Genomic DNA, 26,680 nt, shown 5'->3' on the forward strand with positions numbered 1-26,680 from the left:
TTGGGCTCGTTTTTGCAGAAGGGGTCAGGTGGGAAGGTTCATTTCCTTCCCCTGTGGACGTCCAGTCATTGCAGCACCAGGTCTCCACTGAATTCCCTTCACACCTTTGACAAGAATCAGTCGAATACGTACCTGCAGGCCTATTTCTGGATTCTGTTCGGTTCCATTGATCTGTGTGTCTGTGCTTATGCCAGATATTCCCCGTCAGGATTACTGTAGCTTTAAGTCTTGAAGTCAGGTGGTGTAGGTCTTCAACTTCATTTTCTTATTGAAAATTGTTTTGGGCCGGACAAGATGGCTCACACCTGTAATCCCAGCACTTTGGGAGGCCGAGGTGGGTGGATCACCTGAGGTCAGGAGCTCGAGACCAGCCTTGCCAACATGGTGAAACCCCATCTCTACTAAAAATACAAAAATTAGCCAGTGTGGTGGCATGCGCCTGTAGTCCTAGCTGCTGAGGAGGCTGAGGCGAGAGAATCCCTTGAACCCAGGAGGCGGAGGTTACAGTGAGCCAAGATCGTGCACTCCAGCCTGGGCCACAGAGTGAGACTCTGTCTCAAAAAAAAGAAAAGAAATTGTTTTGAAGGATTATCTTAGTCCTTTGCTGTTTGCTGATCTCTAACTAAAAGATTACTAAAATGTTGATCGATGTTGCACTGATTCTGTAAATCAGTTTGAGAAGAACTGACCTCTTAACAATATTGAGGCTTCTAATCCATGAAGAAAGTACCTCTCTCAGTTTCTTGCCACTGTAATTTCCCCCAGCTTTTAATATATGGATGTCATTCATAGATGTAATAGCTTTATTGAGACATAATTCACACGCCATACTGTTCATCTGTTTAAAGTAATAATCCAGTGGTTTTTTTGTATATTCAGAGCTGTGTGGCCATCACTACAATCAATTTTGGAATATTTCTGTCATCCCCGAAAGAAACCCCTTGCCATTTGGCAGACATTTCTATTTCCCCGTATTCCCTTCGGCCCTAGACAAGCACTAGTCTACTCTCTGTGTAGATTCCTATTCTGGGCACTTCGGTTCAATGGAATCGTATGATATACTGTGACTGGCTTTTTTCTTTTGGCATCAGGAATCACCCATGTTGAAGAATAGGTCAATGCTTCATTTTTTTCTTTATTTCTTTTTTTTTTTTTTTTTTTTTCTCAGATCATGTCTCACTCTTACCCAGGCTGGAGTGCAGTGGTGCGATCTCGGCTCACTGCAGCCTCCGCCTCCTGGGTTCAGGCAGTTTCTGCCTCAGCCTCCTGAGTAACTGGGATTACAGGAACCCGCCACCATGGCAGCTGATTTTTTGTATTTTTAGTAGAGACGAGGTTTCACCACATTGGCCAGCCTGGTCTCGAACTCCTGACCTCAAGTGATCTGCCTGTCTTGGCCTTCCAAAGTGCTGGGATTACAGGCATGAGCCACTGTGCCCAGCCAAGAATGCTTGCTTGCTTCCTTCCTTCCTTCCTTCCTTTCCTTCCTTCCTTCCTTTCCTTCCTTCCTTCCTTCCTTTCCTTCCTTCCTTCCTTTCCTTCCTTCCTTCCTTCCTTTCCTTCCTTCCTTCCTTTCCTTCCTTTCCTTCCTTTCCTTCCTTTCCTTCCTTCCTTCCTTCCTTTCCTTCCTTCCTTCCTTTCCTTCCTTCCTTCCTTCCTTCCTTTCTTTCCTTCTTTCCTTTCCTTCCTTCCTTTCTTTCCTTCCTTTCCTTCCTTTTCTTTCTTTCTTTGTTTCCAGGGTCTCACTCTCACTCTGTCGCCTGGGCTGGAGTGCAATGGCACAATCTCTACTCATTGCAGCCTCTGCCTCCCAGACTCAAGAAGTCCTCTAGCCTCAGCCCCCAGAGTAGCTGGAACTACAGGCGTGCACCACCACACCCGGCTAATTTTTTTGCGTTTTTGTAGAGACAGGGTTTCACCATGTTGCCCAAGCTGGTCTTGAACTCCTGGGCTCAAGCCATCTACCTGCCTTGGCTTCCCAAAGTGTTGGGATTATAGGCATGAGCCACTGCGCCTGGCCATTTTTCTTGTGAAGTCAAATTCCATTGTGTGGATAATGCCACATTTTATTTATCAGTTCAGTAGTGGATGGACTTTTGGAATGTTTCCGCTTGTTGGCTATTTTGAATAATGCGGCTGTGAGCATTTAGGTAGAAGTCTTTACAGACATGTGTTTTGCATGTTTGCCTACATACCTAGGAGTAGAATTGCTGATGTTACATATTTTTTGCATGTATTTCTCCGTTCTCCTATTTTATTTTAATTTGATGTGTTTGTGAATTATATTGTTTATAATTTCATTTTCCAATTGTTTATTTTCAGTACATAGGAATAAAGTTGATTTTTTTTTTTTGAGACGGAGTCTTGCTCTGTCGCCCAGGCTGGAGTGCAGTGGTGTGATCTTGGCTCACTGCAACCTCTGCCTCCTGGGTTCACGCCATTCTCCTGCCTCAGCCTCCCGAGTAGCTGGGAATACAGGTGCCCGCCACCACGCCCGGCTAATTTTTTGTATTTTTAGTAGAGACAGGGTTTCACCATGTTAGCCAGGATGGTCTCAATCCCCTGACCTTGTAATCCACCTGCCTCAGCCTCCCAAAGTGCTGGGATTACAGGAGTGAGCCCCTGTGCCCAGCCGGAATAAAGTTGGTTTTTTTGTATGTTGACCTTGTATTCTACAACCTTGCTACCTTTAGTGATTAGTTCTAATAGCTTTCCGTAAATTCCTTGGCATTTCCTACATAGGCCATCATCCTGTTTGTGAATAAAGACAGTTTTACTGCAGTTTGCACACCTTGTATTTCTGGATCTCCACTCCAGATTGAGTGGAAGTGGTGAAAGCAAACATCTCTTTGCCATGCTCTCTCTCGGGGGGAACATATCAGCCTTTCTTTGTTACGTGTGATGTCACCTGTAGGTTTTGCATGGCTGCATTTGACCAGTTTGTAGAAGTTTCTGTCTATGCAAGTGATTTTGTGGGTGTTCTTAGTTTTGTTCATATGGTGTATTGCATCAGTTAGTGTTCCAGTATTGAACCACCCTTGCATTCCTGGGAGAAACCTCACTTGGTCATTTTGTATTACAGTGTTTACATATATTGCTAGATTCAACTTCCTGATATTTTCTCAAGGAATTTTGCATTTATGTTCATGAAGGTTATTGATCTGTAATTTTCCTCTAATGTCTTTGTCTGGTTTTGGTATCCGCATTATGCTGGCTTTACGTTCCCTTCTCCTTTGTTTTTTCGAAGAGTTGATATAAGCTTGATGTTGTTGAAGTGTTTGATAAACTTGTCTTACCAGCGAAGCCACTTGGGCCTGGGGTTTGTTGCTGTTGTTAATTGTGGAAAGGCTTTTAATTGCCAATTTACTGTAATTAGCAGCATTCTTACCAATTACAATTGACTTTAATTACCAATATTACTTTAGACATAGAACTATTAGGATTTTCTCTTTCATCTTGTTCTAGTCATGGTAATGGTCTTTCATGTCATTTATCCATCTCTGAAGTCACTTTGATATCACCATAGCACTTCAGCTTTCTTATATTTAGTATTTGTGTGGTTTTGGCTCTTTTTGTCCTATTGCTTTGAACTTACCTGTGTCTTAAAGTGTATTTTTTAGAGACGGCATATGGTTGGGATTTGCATTTTTATGCAGTCTAACAATCTGCCTTTTATTTGGAATCTTTAGACCATTTACATTTGCTGTTACTTTCAGTGGCTTTAGGTGTACGTCTACCATCTTGCTATTTGTTCATTTACCTTTTCTCCTTCCCTGCATGTTTCTCTGTTGAATATGATCGTTTTTAGCTCCACGATTGCTTACTAGCTATTCCTGCTTCTGCCTCAGTTGTTTAGCAATTGCTCTAGACCGCATGGTAGCATCTCTCACTTCCCTCAGCCCACCTCCTCAATTGTGCGATGCCCCTCGTGCATAACTTAAGACCCTTAAAACGGTATATTCTCATGTTCCTTCTCCAGTCCTTTGTGCCAATGTTGTCCTGCACTTAACATCAGGCTTATAGCATATGAAGAAGTAATTTTAACCATAAAGTCATCTTTTTCCATTTTTAATAACTTTAAAATTTTACATATTATAACATTTACTCTTTGATGTACAATTTGGAAGTTTAAAAAAATTTATATTATTATTACTTTTTGAGACATAATCTCACTCTGTCACCCAGGCTGGAATGCAGTGGCACGATCTCAACTCACTATACCCTCTGCCTCCCAGGCTCAAGCCATCTTCCCATCTCAGCCTCTTGAGTAGCTGAGACTACAAGCACATGCCACCACACCCAGCTAATTTTTGTGGATTTTTTTTGTAGAGACAGGATTTCAGCACATTGCCCAGGCTGGTCTGGAACGCCTGGGCTCAAGCAATCCACCTGCCTTGGCCTCCCAAGGTGCTGGGATTATAGGCATGAGCCACCACGCCCAGCCTGGCGTTTAAAAAAAATACGTATAGTCATGTAGTCACCTCCCCAGTCAAGATATAGAACAATTTCATCACTCTAAACTCATCCTGCCCCTTTGTGGTCATTTCTCCCCCCTTCCCCTGACTCCCGGCCACTGCTAATCTGTTTCCTGGCTTATAGATGGTGTTGTATACAGTATGTGGCCTCTTGGATCTGAATACATTTTGAGATTCATTCATGTTGTATTAGCATTGATTCTTTTTTGTTGCTGAGTAAGTAGTATTCCATTGTATGGCCACACCACAATTTGTGTACGCATTCACCGGTTAAAGGACATTAGGTTTTTAATAATTATGAACTAAGCTGCCATAAACATGTGTGTACTGGATTTTGTATGCACTTAAGTTTTCATTTTTTTTTTAACCATATAACCTACTCTTAGGTTAATTGACCCAATAGAAATGAAAACTTGGCCAAGCACAGTAGTTCATGCCTGTAATCCTAGCACTTTGGGAAGCCGAGGTGGGAGGATCACCTGAGGTCAGGAGATCGAGACCAGCCTGGCCAACATGGTGAAACCCCATCTCTACTAAAAATACAAAAAATTAGCCAGATATGGTGGTGGGTGCCTGTAATCCCAGCTACTTGGGAGGCTGAGACAGGAGAATCGCTTGAACCTAGGAGGCAGAGGTTGCAATGAGCTGAGATTGCACCACTGTACTCCAGCCTGAGTGACAGAGCTAGACTCTGTCTCAAAAAAAAAAAAAATGAAAATTTAAGTGCATACAAAATCACATATGCACATGTTCATGGCAGCTTAGTTCGTAATTACTAATGAGTAATTAGTAATGAGTATGCAAACTGTGGTATGGCCATACAATGGAATACAAAAATTAACCAGGTGTGGTGTGTGCCTGTAGTTCCAGCTACTCGGGAGGCTGAGGCAGGAGAATCGCTTGAACCCGGGAGGCAGAGGTTGCAATGAGCCGAGATCACACCACTGCATTCCAGCCTGGGCAAGAGTGAGATTCCATCTCAAAAAAAGAAAAAACTTTATATAAAAATATCTGCCTAAGTGAGGTAAACCTTGCATACAATAAAAGGCATCAGCTTTCCTTGTGTAATTTATTGTCACCTTCATCTTTCAAGGAAGCTTTTGCTGCATATAGAATTCTAGGTTGACGGTTCTTTTTTGCTTTCAGTACTTGAAGGGTGTCATATTCTTTGTCTTCTGGATTGCCCAGGAAATCACAGTCATCCTTATCTATGTTCTTCTGTGTTTATTGTGTCTTCTTCTCAGGCTGCTTTTATCTCACGTTTGCAGTAATTTGACTATTAGATGCCTTTGTGTTGCTTTGTATTTATTCTGCTTAGGATTTGTTGAGCTTTCTGAACACGTGCATTTTTACTTTTTTAAAAAATCAAATTTGGGATTTTAAAAATTATTGTTTCTTCAAATATTCTTCTGCCCCTTACCCTCTAGAAGTTAAACTAAATGTATGTTTTTGTCACTGAGGTTCTGATTATTATTTAGACTTTTTCTTCTATAGGCTTTCAGCCGAGTAATCTCTGCTGTGGTTTCTTCATGCTCAAGGGCTTTCTTTTCTAAAGTTCTGTTTTGTTCTTTTTTATACTTTCCATTTCTCCCCTCATTCCTGTTTTGTTTTATAATGCTCTGATCATGTTTATAATAGCCAGTTGTCAGCTAATATATGTGTGTATGTATATGTATATGTGTGTATTTATATAGATGTATGTGTATGTGTGTATGTATATGTATTTATGTGTGTGTGTATGTATATATAAAATAACCTGTATCAGCTAATGCTAGCATTTTGTCATTTCTTGGTCTGTTTCTGTTTACTGATTTTTCTTCTCCTTAAGGTGACCTTTCTGTGGTTTTTCACTTGTTTGTTTTTTTTAATAGATGCTGGACATTGTAGTTGTTACATTGTTGAGCATCTCCAAGTTGCCGTCCTTGATTCTCTCACAGTGGTATTAGGTAGAATTTCAATAATGAGTCATGACGTTGGGCACATTCTCATAGGCTTATCAGCCACTTGGACATCCTCCTTTGTGAAGTGCCTATTTAAATATTTTGCCCCACTTCTTTGCAGAGTGAGTTATCTGTCCTTTTCTTGCCACTTTGCACGTTCTACACTGTGAATTGGCATCCTTTGTCAGACACGTAAGTAGCTTCTCCCACTGTGCAACTTTCCGTTTTGTTAATATAATTTTTTATAGTGAAGTTTATCAAACTTTTTGTACAATAGCAGTTTTTATATCCTATTTAAAGAAATTTCTTCCCCCCTCAGGATCATGATGATGTTCTATGTTTGTAAAAAAACAAAAAACACACATTGTTTTGAAATCATTTTCAACTTGCAGAAAAGTTGTAAGATAAGTACGGAGAACTTCTGTATCCCCTTCACAATTGGTAGGAATTTACCACATCTGCTCTATCATTCTTTTTACACATAGAGGTTTTTCACTAAACCATTTGAAAGTAAGTTGCAGATATTATGCCCTTTACATCAAAAGGCTGAACTTTTTTTTTTTTTTAACAAACAAGGACATTCTCTTATATAATCACAGTACGCTGTGCAAAATTCAAGAAGTGTTATCTGAATCCATCATCCTCATGTAACTACAGACTGTACCTTTTTCCAGCTGTCTGAATATTGTTCTTCAGAGCAGTGGTTTTTTCCCTGATGTGGTATTTAATCCAGAATCACACATTGCATTTTGTGGTTCTTCTCTTTCATCTCTTTATTCTAGAATAGTTTCTCAGCCTCTATCTTTTTTGACACTGATCCTTTGAAAAGCGCAGTTCATTATTTTGTAGAATGTCCCTCTCTTTAGGTTTGTCAGGTTTCGTCTCAGGACTAGGGTCAGGTTGTGCATTTCGGCTGCAATTCACAGCAGCGGAACCTTCTCGGTGCGTCACAGGAGTCACGTGACACCACTTTGGCTCAATATTGGTGATGTTCCTTTGATGGTTTGGTGCAGGTGGTCTCTGCCAGGTGGTCACTGTTCTCCCCTTTGTGAGAAGAGGCTGTGTAAATATCCTGCGTGTCCTCAGCTTTCCATCCATTAATTCTAGTATTTATTGATGATTCCTGCCTGAATCAGGTACTGCTCTCTGATGGGTGCAAATAGGATTGGTTTTTGTTTTGTTTTTGAGATGGAGTCTCGCTCTGTCACCCAGGCTGGAGTGCAGTGGCGTGATATGAGCTCACTGCAACCTCTGCCTCCTGGGTTCAAGTGATTCTCCTGCCTCAGCCTCCCAAGTACCTGGGATTACAGGCACCCACCACCATGCCCGGCTAATTTTTGTATTTTTTGTAGAGATGGGGTTTCAGCATGTTGGCCAGGCTGATCCTAAACTCCTGACCTCAGGTGATCTGCCCGCCAGTGCCTTCTGAAATGCTGGGATTACAGGCATGAGCCACTGTGCCTGGCCCCCAATTATGATTATTTCTAACTCCGCAACTCCCATATTTACTAGTTAGCAGTCTTATAGGAAAGAGCTTCCCCTATATCCCCCACTCATTGGTTTTATTCCTTCATTTATTGTTACTATTTATTTACTATCAGTGTAGACTTTTTTTTTTTTTTTTAAAGCATTTTCTTGCTGTCTTGTTCAGCAAAACATTCCAGGCCCATCTTAGACTTTCTGGTTCCTAGCCCTAGAATCAGTTATTTCTCCTGTAGTGGGGAATTTAGAAACCAGGATCTTGGTGCTAGATTTGTTCATTGCCACTAAGTATTTTTGTTTTTATAGCCTTTTAGCAATCAGACCTAGGAATTTACATATTTAAGAATTGTGGGTTCATACTGATACTCTCCAAAGCAATCAACACTCTAGGGTTCTTCCTGACCTTCCTCCCTTCCTTTTTTCTTTTTCTCTTCCTATTTTTCTTTCCTAATAGTCAAGATTCGGACTCTCTTACGATTTATTATTAAAGACTTTCAGATCTGTAGTACGTCTGGCATGGATTTTTGTGTGTGCTGCGATCCAGGGCTCAAAATTCACTTGTTCCCGTTTTACTTTCCAGTGGACCTACGTTCTCTCCGAGAAGGTCTTTTCCACCGCTGGCCTGCGGGGCCCTTTGCTGTGTATCAGGAGTCTGTAAATTATATGTGTTTGTAATTGAACTCTGTTCTATGCCCTTGATCTCTCTGTTTTTCCCTATAGCAGTACATGTTTTTAAAAATTTTTTCTGAATCTTTCTAAATATTTTCTCTAACTCTTTCAGGTTTGAGTTCCTTATGATTTGCCTTGCGTTGGCTATTTTTTGCATTTTCATATGCTTTTCAGAAGTAGATTGCCAAATATATCACACACACACACACACACACACACACACACACACACACACACCTGCTGGAATTTGATTGGGATTGCATTGATTCTGTTGATTGATGTGGGGTGACCTGACATTTTTACCATATTGGGTCTTCCAATCCATGGGCGTGGTGCATCCTTCTGTTTATATATTAAGAATTGTGGGTTCATACTGATACTCTCCAAAGCAATAATTTTTTCTTAGGAATATTTTTTAGTTCTCTGCACATCTTTTTTTAAAAAGATTTATTCCTAGAAGTTCTTTTTTTTTTTTTTTTTTTTTTTTGAGACAGAGTCTTGCTCTGTCCCCCGGGCTGGAGTGCAGTGGCAGATCTCGGCTCACTCCAACCTCCAACTCCCGAATTCAAGCGATTCTCCTGCTTCAGCCTCCTGAGTAGCTGGGATTACAGGCACCCGCCACCACACATGGCTAATTTTTGTATTTTTAGTAGAGGTTTAGTAGGGGTTTCACCATGTTGGCTGGGCTGGTCTTGAACTCCTGACCTCAGATGATCCGCCCACATCAGCCTCCCAAAGTGCTGGGATTACAGGCGTGAGCCACCGTGCCCGGCCAGAAGTTCATTTTTTAATTTGAATTACATAGTACTTAACTTTCTTTTTTTCATGTCTGTTACTAATATATAGAAACAAATTGGATTATCTTTGAAGTCTGCTTACCTTGCTAACTCACTGATTTACTCTGAGAGTCTACCTGCAGATTATTTTGAATTTTATTTTATTTTATTTTATTTTATTTTTGAGACAGGGTCTCACTCTGTCGCCCCGGCTGGAGTGCAATGGCATGATCTTGGCTCACTGCAGTCTCCACCTCCTGGGCTCAAGTGATTCTCCTACCTCAGCCTCCCAAGTAGCTGGAATTACAGGTGTGTGCCACCATGCCTAACTTATTTTTTTTGAGATGGAGTCTTGCTCTGTTTCCCAGGCTGGAGTTCAGCGGTGTGATCTCGGCTCACTGCAACCTCTGCCTCCAGAGTTCTAGTGATTCTCCTGCCTCAGCCTCCCGAGTAGCTGGGATTACAGGCGCCTGCCACCATGTCTGGGTAATTTTTTTGTATTTTTAATAGAGACGGGGTTTCACCATGTTGGCCAGGCTAGTCTCGTGATCCACCCACCTCAGCCTCCCAAAGTGGTGGATTACAGGCATGAGCCACCATGCCCAGACTAATTTTTGTATTTTTAGTAGAGATGGGGTTTCACCATGTTGGACGGGCTGGTCTCGAACTCCTGATCTCAAGTGATCCGCCTGCCTTGGCTTCCCAAACTGCTGGGATTACCTACGTGAGCCACCAGGCCTGGCCTGTTCTGGATACAGACATGTCATCTGCTCATAACCACAATTTCTTTGTTTCTTCTTTCTTGCCTCATTGAACTGGCCAGAACTTCTTACATATCCCTGTCTCATTTCTAAACTCAGGAAAAGCTTCCACTGTTCCTCTTTAAGTAGGATGTTTGCTCTAGGCCTTACTGTGATACATTTTATCAGATTAAGGAAATTTATTTCATTTCCTAGGTTAAGAGGGTTTTTTTTCCTCGTAAGTGTTGCATTGTAACAAAAGCTTTCTCTAAGCATTGTAACAGTCCTGTGGTTTTCCTCTGCTGCCCTGCTAATGTGCTTAGTTGCATTGACTGCTTTTCCAAATATTGAAATAACTTCGTATTCCTGGAATAAATTCAACTGAGTTGTGCTGTGGCAGCCTTCTGTTATACATTCCTCTGGATGCAGCTCGCTGATATTCCTTCCCCTCCTTTTGGACGGCTCTCCAGAGCCGTGGATTCTCCTCTGTTAAAGTCCTGGACAGAGACTGAGACAGAAAAGGCCAGTGGGATCCCAGGAGTCTGGCGGGAGGGAAATCATCCCTTCTGTGGTCAAACCTGGGCAGTGATCACCAGGGGTGCTGCAGAGGACGCCCCTTGCCCCCCGTTGGTTTACCATGGGCGCCCAGGGTGCTGCAGAGGACGCCCCTTGCCCCCCGTTCATTTATGCAGAGCACCAGGCCCTAACATCGGGAAAGCTGTTAACAGCTGCCCATACACATCAGCTGTGGGTGTTGGTGCAGATGCCAAAACCTCACAGTTAGAGGAGGTGGGAATGCAGAGCCAGGGCCTGGAGGCAGCAGTAAAAGCCATGTGGGTTAAATCGGTTCCATGAGTGGCCACTAGCTGTATGGGATGAGATCATACATACCTTATTTGCTAATATTTTCTTTAGAACTTCTTTAGGATTTGTGTTGCCATGTTCACAAGAGAGATTGCCCTCTAATTTTCCTTTAAGGAAAAGTTCTGTGTTTTCTTGTTCTTTTTTCTTTGTTTTAAAATGGGGCCATGGGCCGGGCACAGTGGCTCACACCTGTAATCCTAGCACTTTGGGAGGCCGAGGCGGGTGGATCACTTGAGCTCAGGAGTTCGAGACCAGCCTGGCCAACACAGTGAAACCCCATCTCTACTAAAAATACAAAAATTAACCTGGTGTGGTGGCACACACCTGTAATCCCAGCTGCTCGGGAGGCTGAAGCACGAGAATTGCTCGAACCCGGGAGGCAGAGTTTGCAGTGAGCCGAGATTGTGCCACTGCACCCCAGCCTGGGTGATGGAGCGAGACTCTATCTCAGAATGAATGAATGAATGAAGAAATGAGGCTGTGGAGTAAAGGAGAGGGAAGGGCACTAACATTGATACCAACGTTCTCATCTCTTTACCTTCCCAATGTTTTGATATCAAGATTATCTGGCCTCATTAAATGAATTGAGAATTATTTCCTTGTCTTTAATGACCTGCAACAGTTTGTATAATGCTGTGCTATTTCATTCTTAAACGTTTGAAAAAATGTCATAGGCAAAGTCATTTCGGTCTGGAGTTCTTTGTAGGGAGATATTTATTTAGCTTCATTTTCTCGAGTAGCTGCAGGAATAGTTCACATAATCTATTTCCTCTTGTGTCAGGTTTGGTAAGTTGTGTATATCTGGAAGTTCATCGGCTCCGTCTAAAGTTGAGATGTATTGGCCGGGCACGGTGGCTCACTCCTGTAATCCCAGCACTTTGCGAGGCTGAGGTGGGCAGATCACTTGAACTTGGGAGTTTAAGGCCAGCCTGGGCAACATGGCAAAACCCCATCTCTACCAAAAATACAAAAAGTTAGCCAGGCATGGAGGTGTGTGCCTGAGGTCCCAGCTACTCGGGAGGCTGAGATGGGAGGATCGCTTGAACCTGGGAGGCGCAGGTTGTAGTGAGCTGAGATGACACCACTGCACTCCAACCTGGGTGACAGAGCGAGACTCCCATCTCAAAATAAGTGTTAAAGTTCAGATGTATTGACATGACATTGTTCCAGTACCCTCTTTTTATTTTTTTTTTGAGACGGAGTCTCGCTCTGTAGCCCAGGCTGGAGTGCAGTGGCGCAATCTCGGCTCACTGCAAGCTCCGCCTCCCGGGTTCACGCCATTCTCCTGCCTCAGCCTCCCAAGTAGCTGGGACTACAGGCGCCCGCCACCATGCCTGGCTAATTTTTTTGTATTTTTAGTAGAGACGGGGTTTCACTGTGTTCGCCAGGATGGTCTCGATCTCCTGACCTCGTGATCTGCCTGCCTCGGCCTCGCAAAGTGCTGGGATTACAGGTGTGCGCCACCGCGCCCGGCCTCCAGTACCCTCTTTAAGATCTTCTGAATGTCTACAACAGGGATGAGCCTCCTCTGACTATGGCAGATCTGTCCCGTGTCCTGTTTTTGTATAGCCTGCAAACTAAGGATAGGGTGTATATTTCTAAAGGATTCCTTTGAAAAAGCAAGGAAGGGCCGGGTGCGGTGTCTGACGCCTGTAATCCCAGCACTTTGGGAAGCTGAGGCGGGTGGCTCACTTGAGGTCAGGAGTTCAAGACCAGCCTGGCTATCATGGTGAAACTCCATCACTACTAAAATTACGAAAATTAAGCAGGTGCAGTGTGTGTCACAGGATCCCTGGGGTGTCGCTTCACCAGCCAGAAACCTCTGTGGCCGGTGGTGCCTTTACCCAAGTTTTGCTCGTGCTTGCTGGGCTCATTCCACCCGTTCGGCCCGGCAGGCTGTGCCAGGCTTGCACTACCGGCCCGGATCCCACACCTCTGAGGGCGAGCCAGGCATGGAGCAGCAAGGGGTGTGTGAGCGAGCAAGCTCCAGGCCCAGCCACTGTGCACAGCCAGGCACACTGGCTGCAGTGGGGTGGGCAGCTCCAGGCACTGGCACAGGCGCCAGCTCCTTGCAGGGCTGCAGCTGTACCAGGCATACCTCAAGCAGCTTCTGCTGACACTGGGAAACATGGTGGCACCTGAAAGGTTGGAGATGCCAGGAACTGCAGAGCCCCAAAGAGGGTGTCACAGCCCCGGCTCGCAGACATCCTGGGTCTGGGATCCCTGAAGGGCTGCAGCTCTTCTCTCCTCATTGCCCACAACATGGTGAGCAAGGGGCATGTTTCAGCCCTGTTTGCGTTACAGCTCCTTTATCTCTTTTAATCCTGCCATTTGGCAGGTCCCGAGTTCTTGTTCCGCATCCAGGAAAATGAGGTACGCAGACAACTGGAGGGCAAGTAAAGTGAAGCAATGCTTTATTGAGGGACAGTACAGCTCTCAAGGAGACCCTGGAGTGGGTAGCTCCCCTCTGCAGGCAGGTCTCCTCGACATCTGCTCAGCTCTCAGCTGAGAGGAGACCCTGGAGTGGGTAGCTCCCCTCTGCAGGCAGGTCTCCTCGACATCTGCTCAGCTCTCAGCTGAGAGGAGACCCACAGTGGGTAGCTCCCCTCCTCAGGTAGGCCATCCTGTTGTCTGCCCAAGTCTGGCTGAGTCTGGGGTTTTTATGGCCTTCAGAGGGCAGGATGTGCATGCTGATTTGTCCATGGGCAGCCATGAGTGGGCCCGGAAAAGGCAACATAAGTTCTCACTCTAGTCTGCGGAACTGACAGCCTGGGCCCTGGGCTTCAGGCCATCCCTGGCTTGAAGGTAGGGCTTACCAGGACCCACCCCTTTCCATCCAGGAGCCTGTCTGCCTCCTGCCACCGTTAACCTGCTTATGGTGGCCACACACACCCAGGCTGTTAGCCCCACCTCAGCCTCCCTCTTGTGCTCGATGGTGCCCAACATCCAGAGGGGGCCAAGGCGGCAGGGGCCTGGTGTGTCAGCACTGCCCTGAGCGTACATACACCTGGCCAGGTCATGACAGTGCCCAGGTTCAGCCACAACTTTGCTCCAAAATCGGAGCAGGTCCTGGGAGCGAGGAGAGGGCCAGGCAGCAGGAGCAGGCACTTCTGAGCCTGTGCAGGCAGGGGGGCTTCCCAGGCCCCCAAGAGTGCAGAGATGCTCAGGTCTGCAGCCACAGCTGGGCCACTGCAGCTGCGCCTGGGAGGGTGGAACTCCCACCCCTCCAACTTGGAAGCGGGCAAGGTTTCTACCTGTTCCTGGCTCCTGCCAGCTCCATGGAGCGTGCAGCCCTGGCCACGCCTCACCCACTACAGCTGGCATCATGGCAGTGGCTGGTCCAGACGGGCCACCGCTGCCATCACCTGTAGTCACAGTTACTCAGGAGGCTGAGGCAGAAAAATTGCTTGAACCCGGGAGGCAGAGTTGCAGTAAGCTGAGATCGCACCACTGCACTCCAGCATGGGTGACAGAGAGAGACCCTGTCTCAAAAAAAAAAAAGAAGCAAAGGTAAAGAAGGACAAGTGGCAGAAAGTACATGTGGTCAGCCTACCTAAAGTATTTACTCTCTGGCCCTCACAGCAGAAGTTTGCCAACCCTGTTCTGTAGAACCTGTTGTGTAATGGAGTGTTCCTTAATGGTGTCAATTTTTTTTTTTTTTTTTTTTTTTTTTGGAGATGGAGTTTCTCTCTGTCACTCAGGCTGGAGTGGCTCCTGCCACTCAGCCTCTCAAGTAGCTGGGATTACAGGCACCTGCCATTATGCCCAGTTAATTTTTGTATTTTTAGTAGAGATGGGGGTTTCACCATGTTGGCCAGGCTGGTCTCGATCTCCTGACCTCAAGTGATCCACCCACCTTGGCCTCCCAAAGTGCTGGGATTACAGGTGTGAGCCACTGTGCCAGGCCGATGTTAATTTATGTCTTTTCTCTTTTTCTCTTTGTTCAGACTTGCTAGAGAGTTTCCATTATATTTGTCTTTTCAAAGAACCAACTTCTGGATTTTTTCTCTTATGTATGTATTTATATATTTTTTTATTTCAGTTTATCTCTACTTTCTTTGTGTTTACTTTGCTATTATTTTCCTAGTTTTTGAGAGAGATCTGTAGATCATTGATACCTCAGCCTTTTAAAGTAAAGCACTTAGGGCTCTATATTTCCTGATCAGCACTGCCTAATTCTAACACATTTTCATGTCAGATTTTCATTATCATTCAGATAAAGGTATTTTCTAGTCATTTGTGATTTTTTTTTTCCCCTTTTGCCATTATGTTATGTAGCAATGTACTGCTTAATTTACAAACCTTTTTGGATTTTCTGGTCATCTTTTTTGTTATGAATTCTGAATTAAATTTCCAGTGGACATAGAATGCACTCAGCCTAGTTTGTTACTCTGGAGTTTGTTGAGACTTTCCCTGAGCCCCTGTATATGTTCCATATACATTGAAAAGAAATAGCATAAACGGTGCTGATAAGGAAGGCAAATGTATATTCTTTCAGGTGTGTCTTTATCTTCTTGTGTTGGCCACGGACATGGTGTGTTAAAATCTCTAAGCATGATTGTAGTTTTGACCATTTCTCCTTTCAGTCCTGCTAGTTCTATTAAATGCATATTAATTTCAGGTGTTTTATCTTCCTGTTGAGTTGATGCCCTTATTATTATGAAGTCTTCTTCTTCAGTGCTACCAACAGGTCTTGCTTTAGTATCTGCTTGGTCTGATACTGGCAGAGCCACCTCAGCTCCCTTTTGTTTCATATTTACCTGGTACATCTCTTTCTATCATTTGTCCTCTTGTTTAAGGTTTTCTCTTGGGTTTTGTTTTATTCATTCTTCACAAACATTAATTTTGTTTGTTTGTTTTGAGGCAGAGTCTTGCTCCATCGTCCAGGCTGGAGGGCAGTGGTGCTATCTCGGCTCACTGCAACCTCCGCCTCCCAGGTTCTAGCGATTCTTGTGCCTCAGCCTCCCGAGTAGTTGGGACTACAGGCATGTGCCACCACACCGGCTGTTTGTATTTTTAGTAGAGACTGGGTTTCACCATGTTGGCCAGGCTGGTCTTGAACTCCTGACCTCGGGTGATCCCCCTGCTTCAGCCTCCCAGAGTGCTGGGATTACAGGCATGAGCTACTGCACCCGGCCAACAAACATTATTTTCTACTGGAGTGTTTTGACTTTCATTTCATGTGGTTACTGACTTTGCTGGGTTAATCTACCATCTTGTCCATTGGTCTCTGCTCTTCCCCTCTGACCTCCTGTTGCTTCTCCTTTCTTGTCCCTGCTTTCTGATTAATCAGGTATTCCATTTTTCCCTGTATATGCCTGTTAAAAGTTTGTATACTGTTCTTGTAGGTTAGGGATTTCAGCATTCATCCTGAGTTAGAATGTTCTGTGTGTTAATTCTGTGTATGTTGTAAGCACCACTAGACCTGCCTTTGTCATTTTACATCGTTGTGTTTATATTTATCTGCACATTTTTTCCCATGCTTTTCACTGTCTCCTGCGTTACCTCACTCCCTCCTATCTGAGATCACTTTCCTTTTCATGCGGCTCCGTGTCCTTGGTCGGTCTGGGGACCCCTCAGTCTGTCTCCTCAGAGCCTCAGCCTCCTCTCCTCCTCTCCTTCTGGGACTCCAGTTACATGTATGTTAGGCTTTCCCCAAGTCCTATGTGTTCCATGTGTCTTTTATTCTGTTTTCTGTATTTTCTATTCTTTTATCTTTTTTTTTTTTTTTTTGAGATGGAGTTCTGCTCTTGTTGCCCAGGCTGGAGTGCAGTGGTGCCATCTTGGTTCACTGCAACCTCCACCCCCGCTGGGTTCAAGCAATTCTTCTGCCTCAGCCTCCAGAGTAGCTGGGTTTACAGGTGCGCACCACCACACCTGGCTAATTTTTTGTATTTTTAGTAGAGACGGAGTTTTGCCATGTTAGCCAAGCTGGTCTCGAACTCCTAACCTCAAGTGATCTGCCCACCTCAGCCTCCCAAAGTGCTGGGGTTACAGGTGTGAGCCACCGCACCTGGCCTATTCTTTCTTATTCTGCATCAATCTGGATATTTTGTATTAAATTATTTTCCAGTTCACAAATCTCATCTGCACTATTTAATTTTCCCCTAAATAATTCTTTTGAGTTCATATTGTTAGTTGTTGGATTTTTTTTGTTTGTTTTTGAGATGGTCTTGCTCTGTCACCCAGGCTGGAGTGCAGTGGCACAATCTCAGCTTACTGCAACCTCCGCCTCCTGGGTTCAAGCGATTCTCCTGCCTCCACTTCCTGAGTAGCCGGGACTACAAGTGCATACCACCACACCTGGCTATTTTTTTTGTATTTTTAATAGAGGCGAGGTCTTGCCGTTTTGGCCAGGCTGTCTCGAACTCCTAACCTCAAGTGACTGGCCCACCTCAGCCTCCCAGAGTGCGGGGATTACAGGCATGAGCCACCGCGCCCGGCTGTGTTTTTTTTTTGTTTTGTTTTTTGTTGTTTTTTTTTTAATAGGACTTAATCCTTTTTGTTGATTCTAGTTTTCTGGTGAAATTTTCCATCTTGTTGCCTGTATTTCTTGTACACATTAAGAATTGTTATTTTAAATTCGGTGTCTGCTAATTGTCTGATCTGATGTCCTTCTGTAAATTGTTGGTTTTGTTTTGTTTTTTTGTTTTTTTTTTTTTAATCATTTGGTCTATGGGTCCACATCTAACATCTCTTTGTGAAATAGTTTTCTATCATTTGGTTCTGTTTTCTGGGATTCCTGGCCCTTTCTTATGGACGGCCGGACATCGTGTGAAAACACGTGAGGAGTCGTAAGCAGCACTACTCAAAGGGTCTGGGGACTGTTGCGTGAAGGTCTGCAGTGAGGGGAAATTGTGCCATCCAGCAGCGCCCGTGCCCACATTCTCCAAGGCTGGTGTGCTTCTGGTTTGCCCCACACCCTAGCCTGTAGCCCTTCCAGGGCCTCAGCTGAAAGCCTGGTGTTCCCCAGAACCCCTCCTCTTGGCTGGCCTTGAAATCAGTCCATTTTCATCTCTCCAATACACAAGATGCCAAATTCTAGATTTCCTTGTTTTTTTCGTTTCTTGGCAGTTGATTTTGCTCCATCTCTGCCTGCATGCATGGCTACTTAGTAGTCAGCAGATATCCAAGGGACAGTTCCGAAATTGCACCCTGAGGCCGGCTCTCAGGATCCTGGCCCCCGAGGCTTCCGGCTCCCGGCTCCGTCAGCCGCTGCCGCCTCTAGGCCCTGCCGCCTCGGTCTGCTCCACCCCAGGGCTGGCAGGTCCCAGTTCTCAGGATCTCAGCCCCTCAGGGTTGTAGTTGGTCTTTTGATAGTTTTGGTAGTTGTTTTTGATGAGGGAGTTAGTCTAATATTGGCTGCTCCCTCATATCCACAGTGGGAATCTCTGGGGCGTTTTAAAAGTTAAATATATTTATTTTTGCATAGCTAATGTGTGTTCACTGTCTTAAAGACTAGGAAAAGGTCATAGAGTGAAAGCCATTCTCCCCTGCTGGTCCTCACATGCACACTCTGTCCTCACACACACACACACTGTCCTCACACACACACACTCTGTCCTCACACACACTCTGTCCCCACACACACACTGTCCTCACACGCACCCTCTGTCCTCACACACACACACACACACACACACTCCTCACACACACACACTCTGGCCCTCACTCACACTCTGGCCTCACACACACACACTGTCCCCACACACACTCTGTCTCCCAGAGGAACTCACAGCTGGCACACATCCCAGGAGCTTCCTCCATGTCTGACACATGTGCACGTGTGTGTGTGTGGGGGGGGCTGTGCATTTGTGTGGTTGGGGGCATGCACGTGTGTATGGCGGTGGGTACACACTTATGTGGGTGGCATCCCGTGCATTGTCCTTCGTTTGTCCTTAGTGCCCTGGTCGTCCTTCTCAGCACACACAGACCCTGCTAGTGTCTTCACAGTGACCTGTGCCATGTGCTATGGTAGGTGGGATTGATTCGACCTGTGCCCATGGCTGGACAAGCTCTTGCAAAGGCAGGGCGGGCCACCTGCTGTCTCGAGGACGTCCTTGGGCAAGTCTGAGAAACGTGTGGATGGATGTAGAGCAGGAAAGGGATGCCATCAGATCAGCAATAAAAATCATGGCTGGGATCCCTGTCGGAGGCCTGGACCACTTGGGGACTTCTTGAGTCTCCAGGACCAGGCTTGGTGCTGCTAGGAGTGGGTGCTGGGATTTGCAGGAGATAAAATGACAGCACCTGCCAGGCCTTGAGGAAGCCTCAGCTCTAAGGAGGGCACTGGCCAGGAGTGTGGGTGGGGCAGGGCAGGGGCCAGGTTTGATGGGACTGTTGAGCTGGTCGAGAAGCCCAGAGGGTCCCACTCACTCGGGGATCCCACGTTCTCTGAGAGCTGAGCAGGCCCAGGTGCCTTGGCGGGCTGCAGGGTCATGCCGGCCCCTCGCGTCGGGGGCAAGCTCCTGGGGGTGCCAGTGAGGATTCTACTTAGTGGCCCCCACATCTTCCCCCGCAGCTGCACCCATGAGCGTGGGCATGGGGACTCGAGAGACCAGCGAGCCCCTTTCCATCCGGGTTCCCAGGAGACCCAGAGAGGCCAGGATATGCGTACAGGTCCTTCCTCCCTCCTCCCTCCCTCCTCCCTCCCTCCTCCCTCCCTCCTCCCTCCCTCCTCCCTCCCTCCTCCGTCTTTCCCTCCCTCTTCCCTCCCTCCTTCCCTCCCTCCTTCCCTCCCTCCTTCCCTCCCTCTTCCCTCCCTCCTTCCTCCTTCCCTCCCTCCTCCCTTCCTCTTCCCTCCTTCCCTCCCTCTTCCCTCCTTCCCTCCCTCTTCCCTCCTTCCTCCCTCTTCCCTCCTTCCTCCCTCCTTCCCTCCCTCCTTCCTGACGTGAATGTCCCTCTCTGCCTTCATTTTTCTTCCTCCTGGCTTTCCCTGCTGGGCTTTTCTGCATTTCCCCATGTGTCAGCATCCACGAAACGGGCTGTGTCTTACAGGCACGGTGTGGTGTGGCATGGCGTGGTAATTGGTGATGGTTTTGCCTTCCCAGTTATGGCATGGCGTGATTAAATTGGTGGCACCTTTGCCCTGTGGCACATGAGAGAATGGCATGCCTTATAATTGTGGCCTCTGTGCTCCCACCAAGTACAGCGTGGAAGTCATTTCTGGTCTTTCTGGGGGATGACAGAGGCACTGCCCCAGCCAGCACTGGTAGTTGATGGGCCCTGTGTGTTAGGCGCATGCTGTGTGCCAGGCCCTGGGGACACTGACCAGCAGGGTGAGCCCCCCTCACTGCCAGAAGCACTGGACCCAGAACAGGCTCACTGGCCAGGAGGCAGCCAGCTGGGACCATGGACCCACCCCCAAAGCTGGGTGGAAGGGGCAACAGCAGGGAAGGCAGGTCTCCCCGAGCTTCAGTGACCACACTAAATGCCACGTCTGCACCAGTTGGCCCCACAGCCGGCCCTGGGCTCTGGCCATCAGGAGGCACCTGGGCGGGGAGCTGGGAAGCAAGTTGTGGTCCCAGCCTTGCTGGGCATTGGGCAGGAGGGTGTTGAGTCCACACCTGTGTGCTTTCGGGGGTGGGACACAGCCCCATGTGGAGAGTGTGGTCATCTCCCCGAGGCCCACTGCATGTGGGGCACCCGTTACCTCATCACCTGGGCCTGGTCACCCGTCTCTGGTGCCCCCACATTGCCCCTCACCGTTTCCACCTGGGTCCCTGTGCACCTGCTCTGCGCCTGATGCCACCAAGTTCACAAGGGTCCCTCACAGGTTGCCAGAGCTGGTCTGTGCCAAGCCGGCAGCTGCAGAGATAGTGCAGGGCATGTGCCAGGTCAGCCTCCAGATCCATGAGCAGAGGCCACCTAGAGTCGTGCAGGCTGCCCCCGTGGGGACAGGTGTGTAGCCCGACCTTTCCTCATTCACAATGGCTCCCTCGCCAAACCCCTCCATGCTGCCCTTGAGGCTTGTCCACACCCCAGCCCCTGGTGGCCACAATGGAAATGATTCTGTGTCCCCCAAGTTTTGTTTCCTGGACAATGTCATACAAATGGGATCACCAGTATGTAACCGTTTTATGTCTTCTGTGTAACAGCACGATTTGAGATCCATCCAGGTTGTGTGCCAATCATTTGTTCCTTTTCACAGCCAAGCGGTAACACGTCATGTGGATGGTTCACAGTGTCTTTGTCTGCATGCCCATTGCAGGACATCCGGGCTGCATCTAGCCTAGGGCATTCAAGAGTAGAGACGGGATAAGCGTTCCTGTGCAGGCTGTCTTTGGAGATAAACTCCCATTTTTCTTGGGCAAATACCTAGAAGTATAATTGCTGGGTCATAAGTGTATGTTGAACTTGATAAGAAGCCACCAAGCAGTTTTCCAGAGTGGCCGTGCCACTTTGCACTCTCCCCAGTGAGGTCAGGACGTCCCAGCTGCCCCGTGTCCTTGCCAGCACTTGGGGGTGTCAGTGTTTTTATGTTTCGCCGCACTGGGAGGTGAGACCACATCGTCAGGACGTCCCAGCTGCCCCGCATCCTCGCCGGCACTTGGTGTCGGTGTTTTTACGTTTCCCGCACTGGGAGGTGGGACCGCAACGTGGCTTGATTTGCATTTCTCCCATGGCTAAGGATGCTTGAGTGTCTTTTCATGTGCTAATTTCCATCTGTAAGTCCCCTGGGGAAGAGTCTTCAAATCTTTTGCCCGTTCTTGAAACTGGATTGTTGGTTTTTAACTGTTGAGTATTGAGATTTCTTTATATTTTTTAGATACAAGTCCTTTGTCAGATATGTGATTTGCAAGTATCTTCCTCCAGTCTGTGGCTAGCTTGTTTTTTTATCTTCATTCAGAGATCAGAAGTTTTTCATTCTGATGAATTCTAGCTCGTCAATCATTTCCATTGTGGATTGTGCTTTGGGGGTCTTGTCTAAGACTTTAGCTTAACCTAAGCTCATAAAGATCTTCTGCAGTTTTTGTGTAGGGTGCGAGGCTGAGACGGAGGGTGGTTGTGGTGGCGTGTGTGTGTGCGGACGGCCAGTTGCTCAAGCCCCATTTGTGAAGGCCGCTGCCTCCTCCGTTGAACGGCTGGTGCACCTTTGTCAAAAGCCAATCGAGCATGGCCATGTGGGTCTGTCTGTGGGTCTCCTATTCTGTGCCGTTGACCTGTCTGTCCACTTCCCTGAACCACGCAGGCTTCATGACTGTAGCTTTACAGGAAGTCTTAAAATCAGTTGATTCAGCACTGTTCTGTCCATTTGCATTTAAGTTGTATATTTCTGTATCATCAAGGACTAGGGGCTCATTTTCTTGTGGTGCATTTTAACAAGTGGTATACACTTTTAGGGAGTAGGCCTCCCCGTCTCCCTCCTACCCCCGCCGAGGCTCTGCTGGGCTCCACCAGGCGGCCCTACCACTCGCCACTGCCGCCCACATCCGCACAGACTCCCCTGGTGGGGCTGCCTGTGTGGTCTCTGATGGTGTCACCTGGGCGAGTCCCCGATGACACACTCTGCCTTGGGGACAGGAATAGGGCTCGCCATCTGGGACATCCTGCCGTGGTGTTGGCCCGTGGGCAGGGATCTCGGGGTGTTTTGCCTGGTGAGGATGTGGAGCACCTCAGAACCCAGTCAGTAACCCAGGGAGTTGAGAAAAGTCAGGGTGAGGCCAATGAGACCCAGTTTCCCTCCAGACCTGCACGGCCCCCTCCTTCTGACGTTCGTTCGTTCTTTCTGAGCGTTGTTATCGTGGTAAAGTGGACGTGAGAGGGGCCGTTGCAGTGACTTCTACGTGCGTGGTTCGGCGATGCTAAGCGCATTCCCACTGTCGTGTGAGCATCACTGCCATCGTCTCCAGAACTTCCCATCTTCATCCCCATGAAACGGTCCCTCCCCGTTCCCCCACCCAGCCCCGGCACCCACCCTCTGTTTCCCGCCTCTGTGGACCTGACGACTCTGGGGGCCGCCTGCGAGTGGAGCCCCGGGATGTGTCCTTCTCTGTCTGGCGGCTTCCTGAGTGTGGTGTCCTCCAGGCTCAGCCGCCCTCTCGCAAGCTCCCCTGGTGTCGCCCGGCTGGGAGCAGAAGGGCCTGGAAGGTACGGCGGGGGCTCCTTCTGAGTCCCTGAAGGCCCCAACCCCGCGCCCCGGGCTACGTTTGTCCTTGTGTTTGCTTCGCCCCGTGTGGTCCAGGGAGGCTGCCCACCTGCCCACCCTCAGTAGCTGGGCCCTGCTGCCCGGGAGGCTGCTGCTCCGGGCCCTCTCGTTGTGACCCTGGCACACCTTCCCTGTTGGGGGGGCGGTTGTTCACCTCCATGCAGTCAGCTCATTGCTCTTTATGAGCTGTTCCCAGATGTCACCATGCCGAGAGGTTTGGAGGGCACCGTCCTGGCACCTGAGTTTCTTCACAGGGCTGTCGAGGGTGAAGGTGGCAGTTCTGCTACAGCGGACAGTCCTGGGGTGACAGGAGGCCGCGGGTCCCCCAGTACCCGAGACCCAGGCTCAGGAGGGACCTCAGTGTGACCGGCAGGGGCCTCTTCCTTGCTCACAAGCCCATCGAGGGGCCTCCTGCCACCCTGGGAACCCAGCTCTGGCCCCGACTCACGGGGCCTCTGAATGGCCCTTCCGGGGGCCACGAGGGACGAGCCGTCCTGTCTCTGCCGTGAACAAGTCTCTGCGGGTTCTCCATTAAAGCCCAGTTGTAACCTGGACCTTGAAGCTCAGCTCCTGCAGAGGGTGAGCTGGGGGCCGGGGAGGTGGAGGCTGCGTGAAGACATTGAGGCACCTTTGCGGATGAGCTTCCACTCGGGGCGGGGTGTTTTTAGCCAGCAGCATCACCCGGTGCACGGCAAGGCAGAAATAGAAGAGGCTTTTTTGGCCGCTCTGGTGCTGACAGTCTCTGGCTCTTGGGGAGCTGGGCAGGGGCTGGGGAGGGGCGGGTGTTCCAAGCACAAACAACTTCTGCTGTTTAGAAAAACATCTCGAGACGGGGTGGTTGTGGATGGGGAATTATTTCTGTTGGTGAACTCTTTATGTAAATGCCACGCACCGTGCCGCTTCTCCGCGTGTGTAATCACAGCAGGCTGCACCGGGGGTGGGGGTGTGTAATTATGTTCTAAAATACCACCCGGGTTGTTTTGCTGTGTTCCCTGAGCACTCGGGTAATTCTGGGCTTATCCTGTGATGCTCTGCCCCGCCGGGAAATGCTGCCTGACCCCTGTAGCGGCCGGGCAGGGGCTGTGCACCCACCTTTGAGGCCCCCTTTCTGGCCTCTGTTCTGCTGCAGCCTCTGCTTGGGTGTCCCTGGGCCTTGGGAAGCTCCCCCTCCTGGGACTGACAGGTGCAGTGCGCACCACGCTCATCCTGGGCCAGTGGGTCCCTGGGGAGGGAGTGTCAGGGTGACTCCAGGGTGGGTGGTTTCAGACCCCGCATGGTTCTCAGGAGCGGAACACCTGCTGCCTTCAGTGGGGCGCCCGCTGTGGATTCAGGATGTGGGGTCCTCAGAAACCAAGGTTTCAGCCCCCCAGGGCTGGGTGGCCTGCCCCTCCCTGACAGGCGCTGGGTGCAAAGGTGACTCTGGGACCCTCCCTGCCTCCTGCCCTCCCAGGCTGCTCCCCAGCAGCCCCCTTGGCAGCCCCCCCACGCCCCGAGGCTCAGCCACCCCTGTAGAGTTTTTCTGTGACTCTCAAAGGTGGGGGTCATGGAGGGACGGGGAACAGGGACAGCATCCTGGTGCGGCCGCAGGTGGGCTCTGCATGGAGCTGCCTGCCCCGAGCCTGCTGGACGTGCAGGTTCCACCCCACCCCTCCTTCTGCACAGCTGAGACCAGCAGGTCCTGCAAGCTGCCCCCCGCCCCCCACCGGGGGACTTCCCATCACACTGAGGCTGCTGAGGGGACCATGCCGTGCCCTCGGCAAGCAAGGTCCAGCCCCGGGTGGCCCAAGGGCCTCTCCCACCTGCAGGCTGCCCTCGTGCAATCAGGCAGGTGGAGGCTGGGCCTTGGGGCCTTCCCTGCAGGCCTTGCGCTCGGTAGGGTGTGCAGGAGCCCAGGGCAGTGGGATTCCCTAGTGAAGGCAGCTGACTGGGCAGGTGGTCCTCTGAGGGCCTTGCCTTTTGTGCTGGGACACAGGAATGAGGGAGGGCGGTGCTCCGCCCTCTCCTGAGCAGGGTGGCTGTGCGGGCAGCCTACCAGGCTGGGGTGTGAGGAGTGCCGGACTGGTGTCCACAGTGGCATGTGAGCACCGGGGGCCCGCTCAGGGGAGCTGATCTTCACCCTGGAACCCTGCTGGGCTTGTGAGGACCCCTGTGTGAGGGTGGGCCCTATGAGGCTTCCTGGGACTCGGGGTGGCAGGGGTGGGGGGCAACAGGGAAGTGGGGGCCCATGGGGAAGTGGGAGCCCCAGGCATTGCTGGGCAGGATTTGGGGCCAGGGCTGTGTTTCCTTGGCCCCACGCACCTGGTGCATGCTGGGTGTCCAGCAGGTGGTCGTCAGATGAGGGGTCTCAGCCCTGGCCCTCCATGAACACTCTAGAGGGGCTCTGTGACCCTGATAGCAGAGAGTCCTGCCCAGGGACCTCGGGGTGGCACCATGGGCTGTGTGGCCCAGGAGCCTCCGAGGGGCCCGTCTCTGACGCGTGGTGCCATCGGGGTCGCGCTGCGCAGCTGCAGGTCCTGAGGATGCAGGGCCCCTGGCCGTCATCTGCCCCAGCAGTGGTTTGTTGGGAACAGTCCCAGACAGCAGGAGGGCTGCCCCTGGTGGCGGTGGCGGTGGCGGTGGCGGTGGCGCGTCGGCCGGCCTGGCTATTGGCAAGTGTTTATGGAGCTGCTTCTCATCAGGCCAGCACAGTCCCAGGGCTGTGTTCTTGGATGCACTGAGTCCCCCGTGTCCTTGCCCCTGAGTCGGGTGGCCGTGCCCCACTGCCCCTTGCTGGGAGCTGCTGGGAGAAGAGTTGGGGGCCACAGTACCTGTCACCCCTGTCCAGCTACCCACCTCTCCTCCACCCAGCAGTTTTTGTGGCCCCAGAAGTGGCTGCCCTGCTGGCCCCGCCAAGCCGTCCTCCATCCTCCATCCTGTCTTGCGCCGTACTCTCCCTTGGGGACCCAAGCACTGAGCTGTCACTCCTGCCCGGCAAGCAGGCTCTGCATAGCACCCTCCCAGGAGTCAGCCCTCAGCAGCTCATTCCCTGGGCCTGAGCGGGCATCTCTCGCCTCACATCTTCTGCTCACTCGTTTACAAGAGCTTCCCTGTGAGGGCAGGACTAGGTGGGCAAGAGGGCACCAAGTAGGGATGGGGCAGGCTGAAGCCAGTCTGACCCAGGCCAGCAGGAGAGCGGCACAGAGTGGCCTCACCTGGGCCCAGGTGGGCAGAGTGGGTCTAACACAGGCCCCAGGGAGCATGGAGGGCAGGCGGGCAGGCACAGAGCAGCCCGGCCCCCCAGATGCCCATCTGACCAGGTTGGTTCTGGGCCCACAGTGCCAGAGAAGCCTGAGCCAGTGCCGCTGGAGAGCCGCTCCTGCGTCCTCATCCGCCGCGACCTCGTGGCCCTACCTGCCAGCCTCATCAGCCAGATCGGATACCGCTGCCATCCCAAGCTCTACTCGGAAGGGGACCCCGGGGAGAAGCTGGAGCTGGTGGCAGGTGAGGCTGCCTCCCACCCATCTATTGTATGCAAATGTCCTCATTTATTTATTTATTTATTTTTTGGAGAGCTCTGAACAATGTACTCATCACCAATCAGTCAAAA

General features: G+C 49.3%; 1 protein-coding gene across 3 annotated transcripts in view; it reads left to right on the forward strand.

The window, feature by feature from the left end:
• NACC2 (NACC family member 2) overlaps positions 1-26,680 on the forward strand; it is an 89,623-nt gene that overhangs the window by 53,233 nt on the left and 9,710 nt on the right. For all 3 annotated transcript variants that reach the window (XM_016962081.4, XM_054658519.2, XM_009457693.5), the window contains one exon: positions 26,410-26,574. In XM_016962081.4, coding sequence (XP_016817570.2) covers positions 26,410-26,574 — 165 coding nt within the window. The remainder of the gene's footprint in view (positions 1-26,409; positions 26,575-26,680) is intronic.

Source organism: Pan troglodytes, chromosome 11, assembly GCF_028858775.2.
Source record: "Pan troglodytes isolate AG18354 chromosome 11, NHGRI_mPanTro3-v2.0_pri, whole genome shotgun sequence".
In the NCBI taxonomy this organism is placed as follows: Eukaryota; Metazoa; Chordata; class Mammalia; order Primates; family Hominidae; genus Pan; species Pan troglodytes.